Here is a 24,133-nt window from a genome sequence, read left to right as displayed (position 1 = left end):
GGTTAGCAGGGAGTAAGAGCTGTTCCTCCCTGCTGGGTATCTGAAGAGTGAATGCCATGAAAACGGAGCTAACCCTGCTACAAAAATAGAGATGTCTTCACAGAAGTATAAATACAAACTAAGTGTTGCAATGCCCCTCTGATAGTTTCCAATGCTATAGTACGGATCTGTTTTTTGCAGCAGATTGTGAGATACTAAGCACTCCCTGCTCAGGTAGGAATTTATGAATGTGCCAGACAATTAATGGCAATTGAGAAGGTTACTGCAGAGTAGTCATCATCCTAACAGTTGAAAAATATTTTAATTTCAACCTACCCTTCCTCAAGGCAAGCTGAGTGACTTGTACAAAATGTGTCCTGGTGCACAAGTTAAGAGCTTTCGTCAGATGGAGAATGCTTAAGTTATGACTGGGTTAAATTCTGATGTGAAGACATTGTCTGATACTGATCAAAATACTGGTTATTCCTGACTTCTGTATTGCTTGTTTTGCCATTTTCCTTCCCAGCTTTCCCTCTTCTCTCCATGCAGCTCTGCTATTTCAATCACTCAACTTTTCACTATTCATTAGCCTTCCATTATCCGTCTGTTGCCAACCATGCTGTCAAGTCTGTTAGATACAAAACCAGACAGCTTTCCAGTATGCTATGAAATGATTTTCACATGATCAGAAGTCAAATGGTCCTTTTGAACTCAAACAAATTAAGCGACAGAAAAGCATAGCTCCTTTGTCCAGCCAAGCAGTTATTTAACACTGTCGTTATTAAGGCTATGGTAGCACAGAAGAACAGTAAGTCCTGAAAAAAACCCCAGTATTTTCTTTATTAATACTGTTTTGGGAGGAATAATTAAGTGACCTATTATTGTATCTTAGGATTCTGTTGCACAAAAACTGTACAGAGAGCAAAACAATTCAGCTGGCATTTTTGCACCCCTAGAATATGCTGTCACTTTGCAAACACTGCCCGACAATGCTTACAATCCGCTGACCCAAATCCTCACTTACTGCATTAAACAGGGTTTATAAGCAAAAATAGCCCTAGCGGGAATGCCACACCTTATAGTATGTGCTGCAAGACTGAAGCTAACAATGCAAAAGGTATTTTTTTGTCTACTACAGGAAGGGGGAAGGCGGAAGGGGGAAAGGGGAGGGGGGAGGGGGAAGGGAAGGGAAGGGAAGGGAAGGGAAAGGAAGGGAAGGGAAGGGAAGGGAAGGGAAGGGAAGGGAAGGGAAGGGAAGGGAAGGGAAGGGAAGGGAAGGGAAGGGAAGGGAAGGGAAGGGAAGGGAAGGGAAGGGAAGGGAAGGGAAGGGAAGGGAAGGGAAGGGAAGGGAAGGGAAGGGAAGGGAAGGGAAGGGAAGGGAAGGGAAGGGAAGGGAAGGGAAGGGAAGGGAAGGGAAGGGAAGGGAAGGGAAGGACATGGTGCTGCATTTACTGTGCATCTCATCATGCCTTTTATTTTGCTACTTCTTTTCTTACATTTATTCACTGTTTGGAAAGAGAGTTCACATCACAGTATAAAGACCAAAATACCATGTAAACAGAAAATGCATCTTTTTTTATCAAGAAACATGCTGTGAACATTTTCTAATCTGGAATGCACAAGCGGGCACACAAACTATCACACTCTAGTCAGTAATTTTAAATTGTTGGTAGTTTCTGTCACTTAGCAAAGAAGGCATTTGCTGTCATGACAGTATCTGACATAACTAGAATTGGTTTTATAATTGTGAGATATCAATGTAATGAACTTGAAGTTCAGTCTTCTGGATTAGTCTGTATCATTAACATGGGTTCCTTTGCTCACAGCACTACCCAAAAGCTACTTCAGTTCAAAGGCAGACGTTTTATTTCTGGTGACAAATTACTCTAGGGAATAGTGGTTCTGCAGATACTTTCATTTTTGAATGTTAATAGATGTAGAGTATTAATTAACTGCATACCTTAAAATTAAATTAGACTAAAACATTTATTTTTTCAGCTTCAGCATGACTTCAAGCAGTTTTAATGAAAATGGTATATCTGTCACTATGTTTTAATTCTGTAAGTTCCTGTTTTCCTGTATGTTGAGGGAACAAATGGCATAATTTTTAAGCAACCCAGAAGGCCAAATTCTCCACAAATCCAAGTCTCTTGTATTTCCAGAAAATCCCCAAACTGAAAAAAACCCCAAATGAAAGAAACAATAGTCATACATAATTATCTGAATTAAATAAAGGCATCAAAATACAAGCATGGCTGTATGAGTAAGTAGAAAAGAGGTTAGGTAAAATAGTTATTCCACATTTTATTACCAGATTGTCATGCTTTCCATGTAACTATCTAAAGCCCCCAAGCTCTGGTGATAGAGTCCCAGCCAGGGTGAGACAGCTTAAAAAACTGCAAAGACATTCTCTTGATGTCTTGTGAAAGCAATCTGGTCCATCATGGATACATAATATATTAAAAAAAATGTATCTATTTTAGCGGTGTAAGATTAATATTTACTCAATCCTCTTGCAGAGGTGTGTACACTACACACACTACACTAAACACTCATTTCTAATATAGAGTGTAAATTATAAAGCAAGAGCAAAGAAAGGCCAAATGTTGGTTGTCAACAAACAACTCTTCATTCCTGCCTCAAAACAGTCATTCTACAGCTGCTTCTACAGTCAGTCCTTCCAGGGGAGTTTCCACCCAGGGACTCTCTAGACAAAATGACCTCCAGGCTTCGCTTTCCCACTCACTCCCCTTACTGCTGATTTTCAAAGAGCTCTGGAAAGCTTTGTCTCTAAAGATCTACCAGCTACATGAAAGTCCTGCCTAAAATCAGATATTTGGAGGATTATCTGTGAGCAACACTTTGCCTCTTATTCATCTCACTTAGTCCATCTAATGCAAACACCAGAAAAATTAATGGAAGTTTTTTTTTTCCTCCTATATAAATCCAACTGGAATCACTAACAGGGGAAGTAGGAAGGAGCAGCCCAAAGGAAATGACAGATGAGTTCTGATTGCAAAGAAAACTGACTTCAAAAATATACACATAGAAAACCCGTAAACAGTAAATACCAAGAAAAAAAATTTCACAGTTTCTTCCCACATTCTCTCCATTTCTCACTCACACCTCTCTCCCTTCCCGATTGCTGTTTGGCACTCAGAAAGCAGAGAGCTGTTGCCACCAGTGCCTTTTTCCTCACCACCTGAAAAAAATGTACCATCAATGGTACTTGTCTCCGTCTTTGAGACAAGAAGAATCCTCTGCTTGAGAGGCTTCACACTATTACTGCTAGCTGAATTTCACCACAGGATTTAGAGCTGCCATGGAAGCTTCCCCTGAAAGTCTGTAGGGTTTAATATTAGGGATTTTTTCTTTTTTTTTTCTTTTTTTTTTCTTTTATTTGGGATTATTTTAAATCATGCTAACAAAGTCCATGATGCTTTAGCAAAAAGAGGTAGATCTCAGCTAAACATCTGCACGGATCCAGCTCTGTTCTCTATTCAGACAATTAAGAGCTGTCTTCCAGAAACTTGGACTGATACCATTTACCTCCAATTGCTGGAAGATGGATTTGTGCAGGTCCGGATGGTGGTACAATGGACTTTTATTGCTCATATCAAAGACAGAATATGACTGAAACACAACCCATCACTGGAGCCCTGGCAGATGAATAAATTGAAGAGAACAAGGTGACAATATTAGTCACCATGACAGCAGGCTCAGAGTAGTCACTCAGATGTCTGCAAGCATCATTGGCAACCCAAATTTCAAGGGCAAGTACTGAGAAAGACAATGAGATAGCTTTCTGTGATGGGAAGCTTGGGACACAGCACATTTATCCATATGAAAATTTAATATGCCAGCAGTCAAGTCTGATATCATAGGGAAATCAGGTGTGGAGTCAGTCTCTTGGTTGCTCCACCAGAAATTAAGGCCCTCCTGATAAGCTTTTAGCTGTCATTTGCAAGGCTTATGTGTTTTTTAAAGACAAGAAGGAGCTAAGACAGGTTTAAAAGTAAAAACTTAGGGCAGTCTGGAGCAAGTGATAAATTATCTCAGCAGAACTCTTTGGACCAGCTTTCAAAAAGGTAAGATCATGTGTGTCAACAAGGATATTGTACTAACAGAACAGTAAGTAAGGTGGTAACAGCCCATATGAAAGATTTGGTTGGCTGGATGAGAGACAACCTAAAAAGATTTTAAAAACTTACTCATAACCCAGGTATGCCCCAGGGCAAAAACCTGAGGCTGGGCCAGAAAGACAAGTAGAAAAACAACAGTGCCTACAGTCATCAAAAGATGATGTGATGGGAATCTGCAAGCCAGAGCTTTGAGGCAGATCCCTAACTTGAAGGTGAGGCTGCTGAAAGGGCTTCCAGCATGTAAAACTGTTTTATTAGAGCTTAAATTTTAATTGGGTAAATTCTGAAGGACAGGAAACACACCTCTGTTGCGTGGAAGAGTAAAAGAACTGGGTGAAAGCAGAAATATATGATAATGAATCTTGCTGCTGCTCCTTACAGGGCAGGACTTTCTCCTCCAGCCTTGCTCTCAACTCAGCAAAGTGAAATCTTTCCTCAGAGCAAACTCTCTCACTTTCCATAGCCCTGAATACTTATTTCAGGATCTGCTTCTTGCTCTTCCCAGGAACCTTCTAATCTTCACGTCCACCACAGGCCTGCTGTGGAGGCATCTTTTCCCCATCTGCTCTCCCCACCCATAGCCCAGAGGGCCCCTTAGCTGCCACCACTCAGATGCTTTCAGGGAAGCTACATTATCTATACTCTGTCAAACTCTGAGGCAGGAAAAGGTAAATAAATGAAACACTCCAATTTCTGCCTGGGGACAGTCCTTAACACAGCACATGGTACCTGCACAGCAAATTTTAACCAAGAGAACATTTGCATTTTCCATCACTGCAGGCGCAGTACAACTGACTACACAAAATGCAAGGCAATGCAGAGGTAAGAAGGAACACAGTTCCAAAGTAAGCTGTAAGCAAGGCTACAGCTTCAGCTATCATAACCACCTCCCATCAACCTACTGCCACCTATCTCAGCTATTTATCATCCTGTGAGAAAAAAATCCCTTTGGATATTTGAATTTTGGAAGAATTGTTAATATAATGCTTGGGAGAAAATGAATTTTTAAAGCATAGCTTATACTACAAATCCAGTAAACAAGGACTTAGAGTGAAAAATGCTATGCAAAGTCCTCTCCATACCATCCAGTATCTGACTTGCTGTAAACATAAGACCCAACATGAAAGTCATGAAGCTAGGGATTGGAGAATACCATGAATCCAAAGGATTTGGAGAGCACAGAGAACTTCATAGCATTGGTCCATTTATTTTAGAGGCACAGGAATGGCTTCTTAGTGCTCCAAATGAATCTCTTAATAGCCCAAAGGAGCGGCAGGCTTACACGGTCTACTGACACCCTCTTCCCTGCAAGATATTACAGAGCACATAGGTGAAACTGCTGCTCTTGGGAAGGCTGAAAAGATTTCAGAGGAGTGCATGCCATAGAAACACTAGAGAACTTTAAGAGCATTTGTCTCAATATTGCACATCGATGGCACAATACATGTATATATTTATGCCTATAATGACCACTAATCGGAAATCAAAGCCATTATACATCAGCAGCGGGGCAAGTGGATGTTATTAGGCAGTTCATTTTTCCATTTTGTGACCTTTGTGCATTTCCAGTCCAGCTGTACTGCTATGTTAATGTATCCTCTTACATTTAACTTTGCTTCAGTGATGTGCAAATCAGTGCAAAAAAGAATCAGAATGAAAGAGCTGGCCTCAAGGTCAACCTGGCAAGGTTTGGTGCAGGTGGGTGGGATTGACTCCTGATGCAGGCCCTATTAGTCGTAAGGCAGAAAAAGCGGCAGCACAGTAATGAGGGTACTCTTACCATCTACAGAGCAAAAGCACAATAAAGAGCAGTCCATATTTTCTGAGAGCACTTAAACAAGCTCCAGGGGACAAGAAGATAGAAGCTGGAATATGGGGCAATGATTGGAGGGAAATTCTTGGGGTTCAGAAAAAGGAAGAAAATTAATAATGCCTTTTTCTTCTCTTTCTGAAAGTACTACAAAAGATTTAATGCCTGATGAACCCAAGAGAGTGTGCTAAAAGACACACACATCACATTAGGATTTGTACTCCTGTAAGTATATAAACCAAACAATTTTCTGAAAAACAACAACAACAAAAAAGACATTTTACCAGTTTTACATGAGCTCACTCCAAATTTCTCCACTTTATGTCTAACTAAGAGCAATTAACAATCTTACGTTCAAGACATTTGCACTGAATCAGTGATAATCCACTCACAGTTCACTACATTAAGTACTAGGAAGTTTCTGCAATGGAATGCAACTAAGTACAAAATTAATTTCTTATTTTCTGCTAAATCAGTAGCAGCAAAACCAGTCTTGTCTCAGCAGTTTGGCACAGCAGGGGATGAGAAACAGCCATCAGACCTACCTGTTACAGAAAACAGATCTAAAAACACTGCCAACATTTTTAAAGGACATATTCAGGCACACAAGAACAGGTAAATATGCAATATGGCTTGAATATAAAATCTCAAAAAGATAATTGTAAGGAAATTAGAAAAGGGTCAACATGATAATATCTTTAATCAAGATAACATTACACAGCTTCACTCTGTTCTTTCCACTCTACAGAATGAAATAAATAAGCTTAGGATCTACTCATATGCTACTATCAAATACTCCGAAGTCCACAATGCTCACCTTTGTTCATGCTTTATGATGCACATAATAGGAAATTTATATTTTTTACTTGGTTGGTTTTAAACACCAGAAGCAGGCAAAGTCTGCAGCAGTACCAGACAAAGGAAGGACAGTGACTACCTCTCAACAGGTGCAAGATTAAGCATTCGTACCTAGCACAACATGCGCCTCTTACCGAGCATCCTCATGTCCACAAAGGCCAGTGTGGACTACACCAGATTCACAGATACACAAGTCCTAGTGACTGTGGTGCCAAAGACTAAAAACCTCAATTCTTCATTATTTCAAGCCCAAGGACAATATTTATGGACAACAATCATGGCAGGAAGAAACCCAAACATTCTGTACCAGGCACGAGTATTGGTTTCGTCCACCTTTTAAAGTAAAGAAGCACCACTCTAAGAAGAGGATTGTCTCAAAAAACCTGTGTGCCCCACACTGGTCTCTTTAGAAATCATCACCGCATTTATGAGGTCCACTGCAAAGCTGGACTCTGCTGGCCTCCCAGGAACAGTACTTAATCCAAGGGGCTTTCAGAAAGGAGGTTAAGAACAGGGATGCTCTTCTCTGTTACAGGCTAAAAACATTGCTGCTCTTCTGTGAGGTGATCCACTGATACTCCTACTGAGAAGCCCCAGCCATGCTGGATATCCTGTTTCAGGTTCTGCATAGCACATAATAACAGTCCTCTCTTACCTGATGGATTTTTATAACCAGTGGCTTCGGTTCTTCAAGTACTTTGTATGAAAAAGATCAATGTCTACAGAGGTCTAAATTCATTCAGCTGAAGTTCTGAGTACTTGAGCCACCCAATTTAGGAATGCAAGACTCCCTGAATACTCAGAGGGAAGGGACAGGCTCCTCATGAAAACAACTGAGACCCAGGTTAGGCTTTCCCAGACAGAATTCAGCTCCACCTCTCTTTCTCCCTTTTTAAGGAGTCAGTGACTGTAGGGATCTTAGGTCAGGCGTTAGGTTAGGTAGGAAGGAGTCAGACCTCTCAAGCTGTAAAATTTTGTATTATATAAAGGTAAGCGGGCAAAGCACTCCTGAGGATGGCAGAAAATGTGTATTCTAAGTACATTAATGGATGTAAAACAGAATCATAAGGGAAATTAAAAAAAACATACTCTACTACCTGATTATCTAAGAATAGTCTGATTTTCTAGACAACTGTAAAGTTGCAAACTAGAGGGTACATCCAGAGAATGTCAGAGCACCGAAAATAAAATACTTAGTATAGTGTATGTACTCTATGTACAGCTCTTGTCAGAAATGTAATACCAGTAAATATAGCAGAGGTTTACAGGAAAAGCTGTGAAGACATTCTGCACAAATTAAGAGATTAACAATGAAACAATATAGAGTAAATATGAGTTGCAGAAAGATATCCAGTAATGTACACTGTTTCCCAGAACTGTCAGGTATAGTAATTTCTCAGTCACTGCTCAGAAGCAGTCTGACATTTCCCATATCTCTTCCCCAAAGTTCAGTGACTGGAGGAGTCTTTTTTTGCAGAAAGCACTCTTAATTTCTTATGCTATGTAAGAGTTATAAAAATCCTACCATAGTCTACCATGAACAATGCATTATACCTTCCACTAAGACAACTGTTTTGCTAGAAAACAAGCCTTGTGTGATGTCTGTAGTGTATATTGCTACCAGACAGAAGAAGAAAAGACTTGTCTAACATATTACACAAGTGTCAGGCATAGCTTATTATGTATAAAACATGCACACACACAAAAAAAGGCAACAGAAAGTAACTGAGCACAGGTATCAAAAGAGAGGTTTTTAACCTCCCTTCAGACACAAGTATAAATGTTTGCAAACAAAAGGTTCATGTGCGTATGTATCAAAGGATTTATCCTGCAGATCTATGCATGTAGCATTCCTACCGCCCACACTTCCCTTTTTGCCTAGACACTGATGTGCAGCACAAGTGGATCCATACCCACACCACAAGACATTCATCACCACGACCTGCAAAGTTTCTGTTGACTCTGTGAGTACCGTCCCCTGAAAGAGCTGTGTGCACTTTCCCTCCTACCTCCCTCTATTCCAAGCTGTTGGCAATGACCCTGTTCTTCTGTGCCATGTCCCTCACATCACAGCCCATGCCATAGGCATATTTCAGGTAACCTTCTTCTCCTCCCCATTCCATTTTATTCTCAAGGCCTATCTTCTCTTTCTGACTTGTCAATATGATCCTCCCCAACACTTGTAGGTAGGAAGAGACAAGGCACACAGCATCACTTAACATTATGTACCAGCTATAAGAAAGGCACTGGATTAATTTGTGGAGACAATAAACACAAAACCCAGGAGGGCTGGAAGGAGGCTCTTTTCACTCATGGTTCTTTCCAGCTGCTCATGGTGGCTGACCCCACTCCATGGCAAAGAGAACATTAAAAATGTCCTACTTCATTCACTGCTGCTAGACTCTGTCATGCTTCTTACCTCCATCTGTATTTCTTTAAGAGTGTAAGTGTTTTGAAGTGTCAGTCTCTTAGCCTCCTCAGGCAGTGAGGCAGGTAGGTACCGTTAGCAGTCTGTCGAGTATTAATGCCTGTATCAACCACTCCTTTGATCTACGAACAACAACAAACCATTACAATAAACCAGTCTTTCAACCCGACGCCAGCTTCAGAGTATGCCCTCAGTTCCATCGTCTCCCTTTCAGTGAGGCCTAGAATATTTCCTGACATTTTAAAATTAATTGGCTACAGAGCTCCTGTTATTACCATATCACCTCCAGACAAATACAGAAATGCCATCCAGTTGAGTGTGCTTGATCCTGCTTACGATAAAATTAAAGGCAAAACTCCCCTTGATTTCAGTGTGGAACAAAGTGACTTTGTAAAGCAAAGAAAAACCCATATAGCTGTCAACAGCTGCAGCTAACAAGGAGTAATCCAGACCTAGAAAATAAAGAGTTCATATCTTAACTAAAACACTTCAAACATTTTTATCCATGGACAACCTATTCTGTTGGAAAAGACATCAGACAAACATGTAGAGCAGCAAGCTGCATTTTGGAATACAGATCACAGCAACTACTCTTAGAATGAGATCTCAAAACCTTAAAACAAACATGTAATTTGATGGGTTAGGATTAATTTAAGATAGAATTAGTTTAGGCCATGATATCTGAATGTTCTTTTTCCTATGCAATTACAATAATAGGAACCAACTAATTTTTAATTTTTTCTAAGAAAACCATAGCCATCATTACTGCACATTTTTCTGTCTGATGTCACAGGATGTTAGTGAAAATGACAGAATGAAAATTTCTTGCAAGTACTAAGAGTTTCAATTCCACATTTAAGTATGCTTATTCTCAACAGATTGTCTCCTCATACATGTACACTTTTGGGGAGACTGACAACAAAATATCTGAAGTTTGTTGTTTTTAAAGAAAAATCTATTATGACCAACATTTTGAGGATCAAGAGTCCCTAATTTGCACTGAAGAACAGTAAAGAAAAACTGACGTATGCTAAAGAATGGCACTGATCCAATAGTTTATTCTTGAAAATAATTCTGATACAATAAAAAACTTAATATTAGTGCTTTTGAACCCACGAGGCACAGTTTAAAGGGTGAGATGTCTCTGCTCCTGGACAGGTAAAACCAGCCTCAGACAAGTATCTTCAAACCAGACTGCCACTTACTGTTTCACCTTTATTAAAAGTTGTTTATGTTTTGATTGTATAAATCATAGTAAGCTGCTACTATAATTGTATTCATAAGAAAGCAAAGAAACTGGGGAAACTGCCTAGGGAAAAGTAGTACTTCTGGTATTACAATCTATAGTTGAGGAACAAGATCCAGATTTTACAAAAAAGAACATGTGGTGGCTTTATCTAGGGCCCAAAAAACTCCTACATGAGAGAACAGAAGCTGTGTTCAGGGACTCTGTTTTCCTCTGGATCACCATAAGACAATTCTGAGCTACAATATCTAAGGTTTCCTGGGGAAATGCTAGCCAAGGCTAGATGAAATGCAGCCTGATTGTTTTCCAGGGGGAAGCTATTACAGGCATAAAGCAGATTTCCAAAGCAGAAACCACCCACAACAACTGGAGCAGTCTAGTTCAAGCAGATGAAGAAGAGCAAACTGGTCCAGGCTCCACCAAATAAATATAAATATAGAAGAGAGACAAGCCCTGTGACTACCATCTCCAAAAAATCCTGGAGTTGCACATAGAGATGGGCAAGTCCGGTGGTGCCTGTATGATTTCTGAACTCCACTCATACTGAGTTGGTTGTCAGTATGCCTCCAGCACAATAACTAAATATTACTACGGGGTATCACACAATCATATGTAGGACCTGTATATCTGCTCACGTTACTGCATGAGGTTTTAATTTACTTTTTTCTTCTTTTACTCCAGTTCAGAAAGGTTTCTAGTTCTGTGTTTAAAAGGTCTTGTGAGAGTTTTCAAAGAAGAACATCTGCAAAAGTGATGGGAAATATTCCATTTCACTCTTTCACAGACAAAAGCATGAGAATGGTTCTGAATGAAGGTTTAAACCATAGTTTCATTTAATTTTAATGAGGACCATTAGTTAGACTTAACACTTTTTTGCTGCCATTGAATCATCACAGAAGAAAATTAATTACAGTTCAATACTGCACTTAAAGTAAGGCTCAAAGGAGAAATTTTTTGAACCTATTTTTCTAGTAACAAATCCTCTGTCAAGGAAGTGTCCTAAATTCATCAAGGATTAGGTTTTAGGGCATTGCAATGAAAGTGTACAGTTTAATTATTTAGTATTTGTAGACGTCTGCACAAGTAAGCAAGTTGGAAAACTGTTCAGCTCTGCAGGCCTTAAACCTGAATTCTGGAAGCAAGACCCAGACACGCACATCACCCTGCAACAAGGCTGTGGCCATGTGAGCAGCCATGGCCTGCTTGGATGTCTTGCCATGGGAATCAGTTCTGTTCTCCTAAGGACAACAAGAACTTCCTGCTGTCTGATTTTGTGCACAAATCAATGAAATATGCTTTGGTCCACATAGGCTAGTTTAAATTGATGTTATTACTCACTAGATGAAACGCTACTCAACACTAGACAGTAAAACTGGAATGTCGGTGACGTTAAAACTTGATTTTTGAACAGGCATTTCCATTAGGGGTTCCAAAGCAGTGCAGGAATTCATTTCTGTGTATACGTTGGGTTTGTGTGACCAAGTTTTGGTAGCAGGGGGCTACAGGGGCAACTTCTGTGAGCAGGTGCCAGACGCTTCCCCTATGCCCAGGAGACAGTGCCAGCTGGCTCCAAGAGGCGTCCATCTCTGGCCAAGGCCAAGCCCACCAACAATGGTGGTAGCACCTCTGGGATAACATTTTTAAGACAGGTAAAAAGTTTCAGCACAAGACAAGACAACAAGAGGGGTGAAAAAAAGTGTCAAACAACTATGCAAACACCAAGATCAGTGAAGAAGGGAAAAGAAGTGCTTCAAGCATCAGAGCAGAGATTCCCCTGAAGCCCAGGATGCAGACCATGGTGAGACAGCTGTGGCCTGGAAGCTCTTGGAGGCCCACAGTGAAGCAGAGATCCACCTGCAGCCCAAGGAGGACCCCAAGCAAAAGCAGGTGGATGCTTGAAGGAGGCTGTGGCCCCATGGGAAGCCCACACTGGAGCAGGCTCCTGGTAGGATCTGCAGACCCATGGAGAGAAGAGCCCACCACTGGAGCAAGTTTGCTGGCAGGGCCTGTGACCCTGCAGGGAACTCCTACTGGAGCAGTGGAAGGGACCCACACTGGAGCAGTGGAAGGGACCCACACTGGAGCAGCCTGTTCCTGACAGACTGCACCTAGTGAAAGGGATCCATGCTGGAGAAGTTTGTGAACCGCAGACCATGGGAAGAACTCACATTGGAGAAGTTTGGAGAATTGTCTTCTATGGGAGGGACCCCACAGGAGACCCCTTGGTGGAGCAAGGTAAGGAGTCCTCCCCCTGAGGAGGAAGGAGTGGCCGTAAAAACATGCGAAGAACTGGTCACGATCCCAGGGGGAGAAGGTGTTTTTTACGATTCGGTTTTATTTCTCATTACCTTACTTGACTGCTAATAATTTCATTTCTCTGAGTCAACTCTGATTTTCCCTTGACAGTAATGGGTGAGTGATCTCTCCCCATTCCCATCTCAACACAGGAGCCCTTTGTTACATTTTCTCTCCCCATGTCCAGTTGAGGAGGGGAATGATAGAGAGACTCTGGTGGGCACCTGGCGTCCAGTCAGGGTCAGCCCACCACAGCGTAAGGCCTGCAAACAGATAAAGACACTGATTTAACAAATTCATCACTTGTAACACATTAGCTTAAAAACCGCATGCTAATGTTTCTGGTACTTTCTCTCTCAACATCAATGATAAATTAACTTGATTGCTGTATTTTTCTAACCTTTAACCAGAAGCTAAATGTTTGCACTAAAGACATTCAGGTCTAATTCTGAAAGCATTCCTGGAAATAAAAACAAACAGCCCTGTTAGCAGTGGAATTAACGCAGCTGTTTTCCTGCAGAGCTCTATCCTTCATCATCACCAAACCTTTATTGAAGTCCCATTTTTTTTCTGTCCATTTCAATGCAAAAAAGCCACCTAAGGCAAAGGTAATGACAATCCCAGAGACCTTCCCAGCTGCTTAAGCAGGTGACAAGCAGCTCTACTTGTCTTTCCTCCAGTCCCAGCCTTGGGTCTCTCTCCTCTTCCCAGCCCCTGAGGCCTGTAGAAACCTAATTATCTGAAAGACTCCTTTCTGTTTCACTTGAAATTAGCCAATGGCTTCAGAAGTAATTAGGTAAGAGACTGACAGACAGAAAGGGCAACCAGAAGTCTGAACAGCCCAGGAAGATAGGCTATAAAAAAATTATACATAGCGTCTACCGACTGAATTGATTACTCACATGAGGGAATTTCCTCCTGTGTAGAGGCCTGCAGAAAGAGGTATTTCAAAGGCCGTTAGAAACACGTAACATAAATCAAATCAAAGGGACTTTAGTGGGAACAGGACCTGATCAAATATGCAACACAACAGTTCTCTCTTTCCAGCTCCCTTCTTCCTAATTAGTATTTTGTCAGAGTTCAGTGTGTTCTCATCCTGGTGGAAAATTTTAGTTACAAATTAAACAAAATATGCTTATATTTTCTGTACGAATTTTCTGACAGATTTCCAGCTTATAGTAAAACTGGTGTGAATTTTTTCTCCCACGTTAAATGTGGCATCAAGTGTATAATTTTTCTTCAAGAAGCAAAGAAATTAATAGAGGTGAAAACTCAGTGTCATGAAAAATGGACTAATTTAAAATGCAAAGTACAAAAAAAATCTCATTTATATTTTTCATTTTTAAATTCCCAATTCAATTAAAGCATATATTCACATAAAGAGTCAGAGATAATGTATTTGACAGAGCTTTCTTGGTGTATTGTAGAATAATTTTTTTCACTATGCAACTAGTTCTGTAAATGGTTTAATATTAATAAAATTAAACATTAATTGACTTTAATTAGACTTTTCTCATATAGAGGCTCAAAAAATAATGGATTTTTTCAGCCAGTTTCTCTGCTTTAAAGAGATGGGCCACATTTTGAGGACATATTTGAGTTTCCCAGTAAAATCAAAATATCTGTGCACATCAAAACCAAAGTATATCCACACATCATGCAAGGGCAAAGCTGCAAAACACTGTGGAAGCAATGTAGGTTCCTAGCATGGAAAACCTGAAAGTTATAAGCATATCTGCATTTTACTGAAAGATTATTTCAGATTTTTTAAAAGTCCATGAGTTTTTAGCTGACAACAGCCAGTACAGCAACCAGAAATTTTAAAGTGGCATCGAAACTCCAAAGGCATACATAATTTCCAATGTCATCAATTTTACCCAGTATGGACAATGGCTTGTGCACATAGGTATGGATCAGTGCAAAGGTGAATTCAGCCTAGGCCTCATCTTGCATGTCTTGGATGGGATGGAAGATGAGGCCTAGGTTGTTTCAAGGTCTGTTAAATTCAACAGACCTTGAAACAACTTCTGTTCCATACTAAATACTTGAAATTAGATGGAAAGCACCATCTCCACAACCTCTCACTTAGGTGATACAGCGGGCAGAACAGCAATCACACTTAAGTGATATAGTGGGCAGAATGGCAATCATAATCAAAGCACTTCCTTTTAAGTGCTCCCTTCCTAATAACCTGGATGATAATATTGGTCAGTCCATGCAGTTTTGTAAAGCATGTCTTAATTTCTGGTGGTGCCCTTAAGCGCCCTTATGTTTTTCCAAATATATCGTTATTCCCTTACATGTCTGGCAGATAATAAGCAAACACAGAGAATTGTTCCTTCAATTAAACTGGTGCTGGAAGTAGGGACCCACGTAAACAGGAAGCGGGAATCGTGCCAAAAAGTAATCTGTTTCTTAATTTCTCCATTTAGATGTAACTGCCGTCCCAGCCAATATTTATGTACTCTAATTAAAAAGACATTAGGAGAGCAAGGGCTCCGGTTCACAGCTCCACCTCTCCTCCAACCACTCTCCCATATCTTGCTGCCATTGCAGGGACACCAGCATACATCTGAGAGTCTACAGGAGGAGCCAGGGTTTCCTTCATGCTCGCAGGCTGGCTAACCACCATCCCTTTTGCACCCAAATGGATTTTGGTGGATCTGCTGGCTCTTCTGCCTATCAGGCAAACATATAAGAAGAGTTGCAGAGTTCAAAGCACATTTTTTACATATTTTGGTTATAACTAGCACCAAAAAAGGCAATGTGACTATAGAAGGCACAGCTTAAAGCAAAGGGATTGCAAAATGCTTTATTTTGGATATGGGGAAATGCTTTTGTCTGGAAAATAGCTTTCAGTATAGGTTCTACCAACATGTACTGTTTTATAAAAAATAATTCCTGTAGCTTATTTGTTGTTGTTGTTTATTTTTGCTCAAGAATTACACTGCAAAAGGATATCTGCAAAGTTTCTGTCCTGAGTCCTAAATAAACCCCAACAACTGTAACAGTAACAACAGGTAACAACTGTACAGTAACAACATTTGGCATAGGACCACCAATAGATCTTTTTTCCATAAATAATTCTTTTTATTGAAAGTATGAACTCCACATCTGATAAACTCTAATTAAAGAATACAATATTGCTGTGCGTCTCAATGTAAATACACAGCACACTTCAAAAAACACGTGCTATAGTGGTCCCTGATAGACCAAACATAATGTAAAGCTCACATAGGAGATGGTTTTTTGAAGTGGTGGATCAATATCAGCCCTCTTCCCCAGCGAAGGACTAAATCCAAAGCAAAAGGTTAATATGCTGTTCTGCGTCTCATCTAGAGAAGACGTTTTCTAAGGCAGAAATTACTTGCAGAGGAGCCACCATGTACTGGATTGCTAATGCCTTTTGTAACTGGGACCTTATTTTGATTGTGCAATAAAATTATTTTTTTGGCCATGTTTCTATATTTTACTTCCAGGTTTTATAGCCTGCATTGAGATTTGAGCACTTGACTGAGGGTAACTTTTCTGTATTTGTTATGCAGTTAAGGGACAGAAAAGGGTGCTCTGAAATACCAACAGGAGGGTGACTTCACTCTGTTGACTATATAGGGCATATGTAGCGAAACTAATTTAAGAAAGGAAATTGGATACTTAAACACTTCTAAATAGTGGTCAGGCCTCCCCAAGGATTTGGAAGGGTCCTACACTCCTTGTGCCCATCAAGTCTTCAAACTGCTTATAAATACTGGCACTTATCTCCAATGCCTACATTGCAAGTCAAAAGCCTTATCTGGAAGGACAAGTAAATGCCCTTGCAGGTACCTACTGATCATTGCCATACACTAAATTGTGCATCTGGTTTGATTTCCCTGAAGTAATCCATGCTGAGATTAAAACGGAAACTGATTTTTTTCTAGTAAGGGCAATAAACGAGAAAACAGTGTCCACACGCTTTCCACACAGGATGAGGAGAGGGGAGGTGAGGCAAGGAACTGAAGAAAGACTTTTTTCAGTTTAGGAAATGTTTTGCTTTTTTTCCTCCATACATAGAGAAGAGTGGTAGAAACGGAACCAAAGCTGCAGTTAAGGAATTTTGTCAGTAAAAGACAGGTGATATATCTAATAGACAGCACTTCGTGACATTTGGTACATCTGAATACAGCAGTCCACACAGACTGAGGACCAAGACTCCCTTGTCTTAACCACAAGAGCACCCTGAGGAGACAAAGCATCACAGTCAGCTGAATATGCTGCAGCAAGTAAGTAATTTGTTTTCTTCCTGCTGTTGCATCAGCTACCTATTCCTGGCAGGATTCTTGGTGGGACGTATTTAACAACCTCTAGGATCTCCTGTGGTGTTGCATGTAAGGCTCCAGATTTGTTAAGACACACAGCTAGCAGTGAGAGATCCACTCATTTAAAATTTAGGAAAATCATCACCACGGATGAATTTGAAAACACATACCACTTCTGCTATTAAACATGCCCTTCCTTTTAAATCTTTTCACTTGAGAAAAAACATGCAATCCTCCCATGACCTGCATCATCTTTGGTGGGATATTTCATTCAGTTTGTTGGTTTTCTTTTTTTTCAGAGTAATAAAAGAAACTGCCAAATACTTCTGATGAGGTACTTACCTGATAAAGTAGCTGCAAAAGTCAAATGATTGTCATACGAAATGTCAGCTTGTAAACAGTTTTCATGAACTAGGACATTCAGATTACTCCTCACCAAAGAGTCTTTCTGTGATTCTTCATCACATTTTGTGAGTCTATATGCATGTAGAATACCACTGAGTTTGCAGCTAGACAGAGGTGAAAGGGGGAGTGCTGTTGGACACGTCCACAAAGATTCTCAGCTGTCATCATCAAGAGACTTCATGTATTTCCTCAGCAATTACAGCACTGCTTAATTTGCACGGACGCTCAAATGCCTCCCCAGCAGAACTGCTCATGCCTGAGGCTCTCACTGGCTACTATGAAGTGCAGAACTTTAAACAGAAAGGATAGATACATCCTCATGAAACTGGAAAAGCATAACGACCTATGACATATGTGGCTGTTCACTGAACTCTTCCTCTTCACAGATTTCAAGTTATTTGGATGATTAATAAGAAAGGAAAATGTTGAAGCAAACACTCAAACAAAAGCCCCAACCATATCAACATTGCAGTGACAGAAATAACACTAGGTAAGCTTCAATGCACATTCTGTCTCTCTTTGATAACACATAACAATTCAGAAGACTAAGCTGTGCAGGAAGATGCATACAGCAGCAGTGTGTTACGCATGCACATTATCTCACAGGTTCCTCTAGTGAGTGATTAGTGCCATAGTCATACATCCCTGCATCTCACACATTAGCGTCTACCGTGATGGCTGATTTGTGTGTTGTGATGACTAAGAAATAATTCACAGTTAGAAGCTGCAAGTTTCAGGAAATGCCTTGTGAAGGTGAGTGGTTGATGCATTCTGTGCTTTGCCTAGGCATGGATACGTGCAACTGCAGTGTTACAGTTGCCTGCTGCTCCCAGGACCTCCTTGCTAGGATCTTATAATCACCAGGTCTTGATTCAGTAAGAATTCTTGGGCCAGCCACACAGAACAAACCCAACACTGACATCAGATGGATGCTTAGCAGGTTACAAAAAAAGAAAACAAAACATAAACAATGGAAGATCACTTCAAATGAAGCTTGATTGGGTGTATTCTTGAAAAGGTGCTCAAATTACCTGAACGACTTTGTTTGATCTTAAACACGGACCAGGGGCAGCTGCAACGAGCTCTGAGCTTTGGCACATTCCATTATATGAATGGTAGTGAATTTATAATGGAATGGTATGGATGGTTTTTATAATCAGAAAAACACACTGACCTTAACACTACACAGGTGGAGCAGCATAATGACCCGCCAATTGTAAGCGCATCAATTCCTGGGGAAAAGTTCAATGAGGTTAACTCAGCATGTATCCCATAACCAACAAAAGCGACATTTAAAAATATTGTTTTTTCCACCAAAGCCTGTCTTGTCTTTGACAATATTTTATTAATTGATTTGTTCCACTGCTCAGTACCGAGTGTATCTTACCCATGTTAACAGTGTACTACATTATGTTCCAGTAGAGCTGGACATTGTCATGCACTTCAATGCTGAAATACATGTGTTTAAAAAACTAAGAATGATGTTAAGTACAATAAACTTTTCAGACAGTGTAAGATTAAGCATAATATCCATTTAACTTAGGAAGAAACTGAAATAAAGCAAAAGATGCCTACAACGGATGTTCAGTTTCATTGCAAAATCCTCATGTTGAATGAGCTTAGATGGGTGCCAACTGACCAGCATTTCCTCTTCCCATCAATTTATTGACAAACATGGATACTGCACGGACCAGCCACAAAGGAAGTAAATTTCAGTGTACCATACTGGAGCTGACCAGATATCCAGTTTGAATAGTCCGATACACAGTTTGAATAGTCCAAGATTAGACCACAAAATACTGTGAACAAGATTCTGCTTCTCTATTCAGCCTCAAACAGTTTTAAAACATCCACACATTACAAAACTACAGAGAGAAACAAGGAAACAGAGAGAAACTTAAGTCTGAATCAGGAAGAGCTAATCAGCAAGGACGGAAGGCTCTTCAAACGTGCAGTAATAAAACTTTAAAATACAATTAAAGCACTGAAAGACAACCACAATTCAGTCACACCAGCAACATTTACGATGCCTATGCTTCAGCTCATTGTCCCTCCTTCTCTCTTGTGACCAGGACATGCTGACACTTTAGAAACAGCACTAGCAGGGAAAGCCTCTCAGCAACCAAGACAGTTCGATACCCCCATCTCCTCAAGTCACACACCTCTGGAGACTGTTGGCCCACCTTAATATTCATCCTCACCATCAGTTTCTGCTGTGCACTCAATAACAGCTGAGAAGCCTTAAAGCAACATGATCAACACCACTACTAAAACTGTCAATTCATCGAGACCTCAAAAATGAAGAAGAGAACCAAAAGCTTTGGATTTAGGAAGATGCTCAACAGTTCAGAAATGTTCAGATGAAAAAAAATATTTATAAAACAAATCAATGCTGTTTGATTATACTCCCCTGTTATTAAAAGAGTATCAAAATATGTAATAGCCATGAAATTAAACAAAATAAAAGTACACATTGCTTTGTCATCTCCCTCTGCCTTTCACAGGGCACTAAATCTCATGGACATAATCCATTTTAGTCCCAAATTTACCAGCTGCCTATAGTCTGGTGGCCCTTTGCTTTTATTGAAAAAGCGTATTTACAAGAAAGCAGGGTGATCCCAAAGCTGGGCAAGGAGCCACATCATCTTTAAAGGCAATCTCAGAGAAGTTAATCCACACTTTTTTCAGCTGTCTGTTAGAAGCACACACAGCAAAAACTCTTCCAAATAGCTGAACTGTAAATCCTCTTCTCACAACCAATCACCATTAATTTTCTACAGCCACACAGAAGCTGGTTTCAGACTTAATAGCTTCGCACATAACAAAAAGCAGTAAACTGCATTATGCCACATATAGTGGAGACATTCCATTCTCTACTTTTTGTGATTTGGGATGAAAGCACAGGCACAGGTCTCTTCCTAAGCCAGTTCTAATGCAGCTTAAAAAGTTTCATTCTCACAGGCAATGTGAAAACCCCACAGCTTCACTCCTGCCTTCAGAGCCATCCACAACACACCAGCAGATTATGCAGAGCAGGGATGCTGCAAGACCACTCTGAAAGGAGGAAGAGCTTCCAGACTTGCACCCCATCTGCCTCCTGCTGTGCCAGACAACACAACTCCAAGGTATTGCGATTATTTTTTCACTCCTTCCTCAAAGCATCTCAGCATTACAGACTTCAATTCAAGTCACTCAGTTTGTGAATGGGAAGTAAAAATAAACTGATGTGCTTATCTACCTAAACGGCCTGGCTCACATATCATGCAAAACCTATACTGAGTCAAAGAAAGCATTTTTTGCACAGAGACAGAATGTGTTGTGATCCCTTCACACATTTAATCCAGAAAGAATGAGGTTGCTCAGGGTTTATAGCAAACCTGACAGAAAGCCCAGCTGCCATCACCCCAGCTAGCCAGGGACACCTTGTGGGCAGCAAAGCTCCAGTGCCACACTGTGGCCGGGGCCCTGCCCCCTGTGCTGTATTCACCCCCTGCTCCAGGACAAGCGGCACGTGTGCCTGTATGCATTCAGACTTTAACAGCAATAGATAGGAAAAGTGCTACCTTACATATGGATAGATTTACTCAGGGGTACATTTATACTAAATGACGTGCTTCAGAATCATAATTATAATTGAAGTGCACTTCAGGTAAATTGGAGAGCCTGTGATCAGAAGACTATCATTCCTAGATGAACACTCTTTCCTGGATTTCTTTGTTCGTTGTCTCAGGTCACCTATGACCTCCTGTCTTTACATTCAGATTTCACATTTCCTGGCACTTTAGTTCAGGTTTCACATGGCTCTCGTACAGCATTTGAACGTCTCAGACCGTGACTGGGTCTGCCAGTTGCTATTGCAATGGAAGTCTAAACAGCACTTATTTCAATAAATGCATATGCAAACATATAATCTCAAAAGCCAGGAAAATCAGAAGTATTATGTTTAGAACCTGTGTGATGAAGAGGTGAGAGAAACAGACTAAGGAATACAGGAGTTGTGCTGCTTGTGTTACGACTACTCACAGCCTGCGTACGCATTCATTTTCTGTCTGGGAGTAAGAGTTTGTCAACAAAACCAGCCCTGCTCAGAGGATGAGTAGTTTCTTCTTAGATCTCTGTGTGAGATTATCATGATCCAGGAGAAAAATAGGGAGAAGAGTCCATTCAGCAGTGGAGTTTTCTTAAACTATTTCTCCTTCTGAAAATGAAGCGAATTGAAGTTGATTCAGTTTATGTTTACTACCTCCCAGATTTCTGTTTTTACCTCTCTCACCTTGCCTAACACCTTCTCTTTCATCACCCGTCACTTATCATTAAGGTTTCTTGTTTGCTATTCAGCCCTGACAAGCCCAGCTGTGCCTCAGTCCCTTTCCCTTCAGTTTTCTTACCCATCTCCTTAGTTTCTGCTATTATTCCATCTTTCCCTTCTCCCCCTCCACTTTTCATTTCCTTCAGGTTTGTCCCCCTCCCTACAGAAGCCGTTGCTGGTCTCTGCAGCTGTCACTTGACCCTCCTATCCCACCTTTTAAGTAGTCTCTGTATACCTTTGGTTTTTTCAGTTTATCAAACTAGTATATTAACATAATCTTTATGCATGCCATGTCCTACCTGAAGCAATCTTAAGACCCATATCCTCCTGGTAGTGGCCATCTTGTTTCAAATCCCTTACTCAAAAACACTTTTTGCAAAGAAAACCCCAATCGCAGTAAAGCTGGAGCGCAAACAGCTAAAATCAGTACCTTTTTAAAATCTCTACATACATGTGCACAAATTTGCTTGTGCATGTTTACATTTCTACTATATCCTGGCCTCTGGCTGCTGCCCATGCTTCCTATACTGCTTCCTCCTAACCCATGGGGTAGTTTGTATAGCAATTAGCCCAACAGGTCTCCAGTCATGATGTGCAGTACAGGCTAGTAAAAGCAAGAAAACCTATTCAAGCTTGAAAAATTATTTCATTCAGTGCTCAACAGTCTGTTTCCAGAGACAGCAAATACTTGTGCTCAGTATATGACACCACTTGCAAGAGGGCTGATCTGACATTTGAGAATAGACATCTGCCCAAATTCCTTAGCCACTTCAGACTGAGATGGAGCTCCACATGCAGCCGTGCTAGCAGAACACAGAACATGATTTTCTGTCAATAAACAATCCTGTTAACAATGACAGAAGAGTAGGTATGTTTGTCCAGCGGATATGCTTTTCCGTTCCTCTGTTGCTTCCCTTCTTCGTTCGCCCCTGCCACCATCAGCCTCAATTAACCTGCTGCACAGTTTAAGCACTGTCTTTGCATTGAGGTTATTGGAACACCATCGAAGAATCAAAATTACTTTTTTTTTAAACCTCCACAGATTGATATTTGGAAGGTTTTTCAGTTTTCATAAAGATCAGAGAAAGATAGGTAGCAGTTATTTATGGTAGAAGTGTTTGTTCCTTCTATCTCAACAAATACAAACATGTGAAACGAGAACAAAACAAAAATTACAAACTCCTGCATTTTTTGGGTTTGGTAATTACACCTGCCAGCTGAAGCTACTAGAGCAGGAAATACGTAAAATCCCTTAAAATAAATGCATGGTTTTGTGACTGCAAGATAAATACTAGCAAATTCTCATGTGTAAATTAGCTAAATAACTCAGTATACAAATTAAACATTTTCTTTTCCCTTCAGAAGACAAAAAGAATGCAATATCATTAGAAAAATAATTAATATGTTAATTGAGGATTTTAATTGCCCAGAGACAAACCTCAGTTGCATTAGAATCTGGCTCAAAATCAGAGTTACATCTGTTGTGGAAAGCACTCCAGCTTTTTCAAGTAAAGGCACAAATCTTGTACATATTAATATAAAATGAAAACTCTTGATTGTTTTACACCAAAGGCAAATTAAAAAGATAGCAACATCTTCATGCCATTTTCAGGTGGATCTTCCATTTGTTAATTTGCAAATCTACTACACTGTTCTCAATTTGCAGCCCAGTTTTGGAGTTATCTGATAGTAATGGTCTCTCCCGGCCTCAGCTGGTGGGGAGAATAGGGGCTGTAGAACTCTGCCATGAGATAGAGCTTTTCTTCCTCATGGGTGCCATGAAATCCAGAATATGATGTGGACAAGGAAACCTACATTCTTGAACAATGGTTTCATGCAATCTAAATTCAAAAGACCTGACCACGAACTTCCCTGTTTCCTACACTTGATGACAGCAAAGTGTGAAGGGTGGAGCCTGAGAGATGTGTTAAGGGGGCTTCCACCCATGAGTAACCTGCTGGAGTCCAGTTCCACACTGTCACAACCAGATCCAGCCTCTGCGGGCCAGCTGAGCCATGGACGAGGTGTGTGGGTGGGCTCTAAACACAGGGCTGGCAGTGTCACTCCAGCCCCTTTCAGAACTGGTGCCTGCCTCTTAAAAGAGAAAATACCCATGGCTGGCATTAACTGAGCTTCCACTGGGAAGTTTCATGGGAGAAGTTGCCCAGGCAGTCCAGGCACTGAGAAACTACAAGAGACCAAACCCTGCTGGGCCAGTGCAATCCAGTTCATGTCCCTGCTGTCTGTGGGGATACACTTTACTCTCCAGGAGTGTGAATAAAGCTTGCTGATGAACTTTGAAATGAATTCCGCAGCCATGTAGTGATAAGGAAGGTTGTTGCTGACATGGATAAGGAGGTGGC

At 40.6% G+C, this 24,133-nt stretch overlaps 1 protein-coding gene and 1 long non-coding RNA gene across 7 annotated transcripts in view; one reads left to right on the top strand and one right to left on the bottom strand.

Moving 5' to 3' along the window:
- HECW1 (HECT, C2 and WW domain containing E3 ubiquitin protein ligase 1) overlaps positions 1-24,133 on the bottom strand; it is a 264,830-nt gene that overhangs the window by 178,485 nt on the left and 62,212 nt on the right. Inside the window, exon 2 of one of the 6 annotated variants that reach the window (XM_039548885.1) lies at positions 21,485-21,659. The exons of 4 other annotated variants lie outside the window; for them this stretch is intronic. In XM_039548885.1, coding sequence (XP_039404819.1) covers positions 21,485-21,499 — 15 coding nt within the window. In that variant the 5' untranslated portion in view covers positions 21,500-21,659. Of the gene's footprint in view, positions 1-18,635; positions 18,694-21,484; positions 21,660-24,133 lie in introns of all 6 variants that reach the window. One more of the 6 variants, XM_039548883.1, reaches the window with a different exon arrangement.
- Positions 5,130-18,741, top strand: LOC109144513. Its single transcript, XR_005601424.1, has 2 exons — positions 5,130-17,020; positions 17,356-18,741. It is a non-coding gene; the product is annotated as an uncharacterized LOC109144513 (long non-coding RNA).

The sequence above is a fragment of the Corvus cornix genome, chromosome 2, assembly GCF_000738735.6.
Source record: "Corvus cornix cornix isolate S_Up_H32 chromosome 2, ASM73873v5, whole genome shotgun sequence".
NCBI lineage: Eukaryota > Metazoa > Chordata > Aves > Passeriformes > Corvidae > Corvus > Corvus cornix.
The sequence above is the reverse complement of the archived record's forward strand: the minus strand, read 5'-3'. Positions and strand labels throughout refer to the sequence as shown.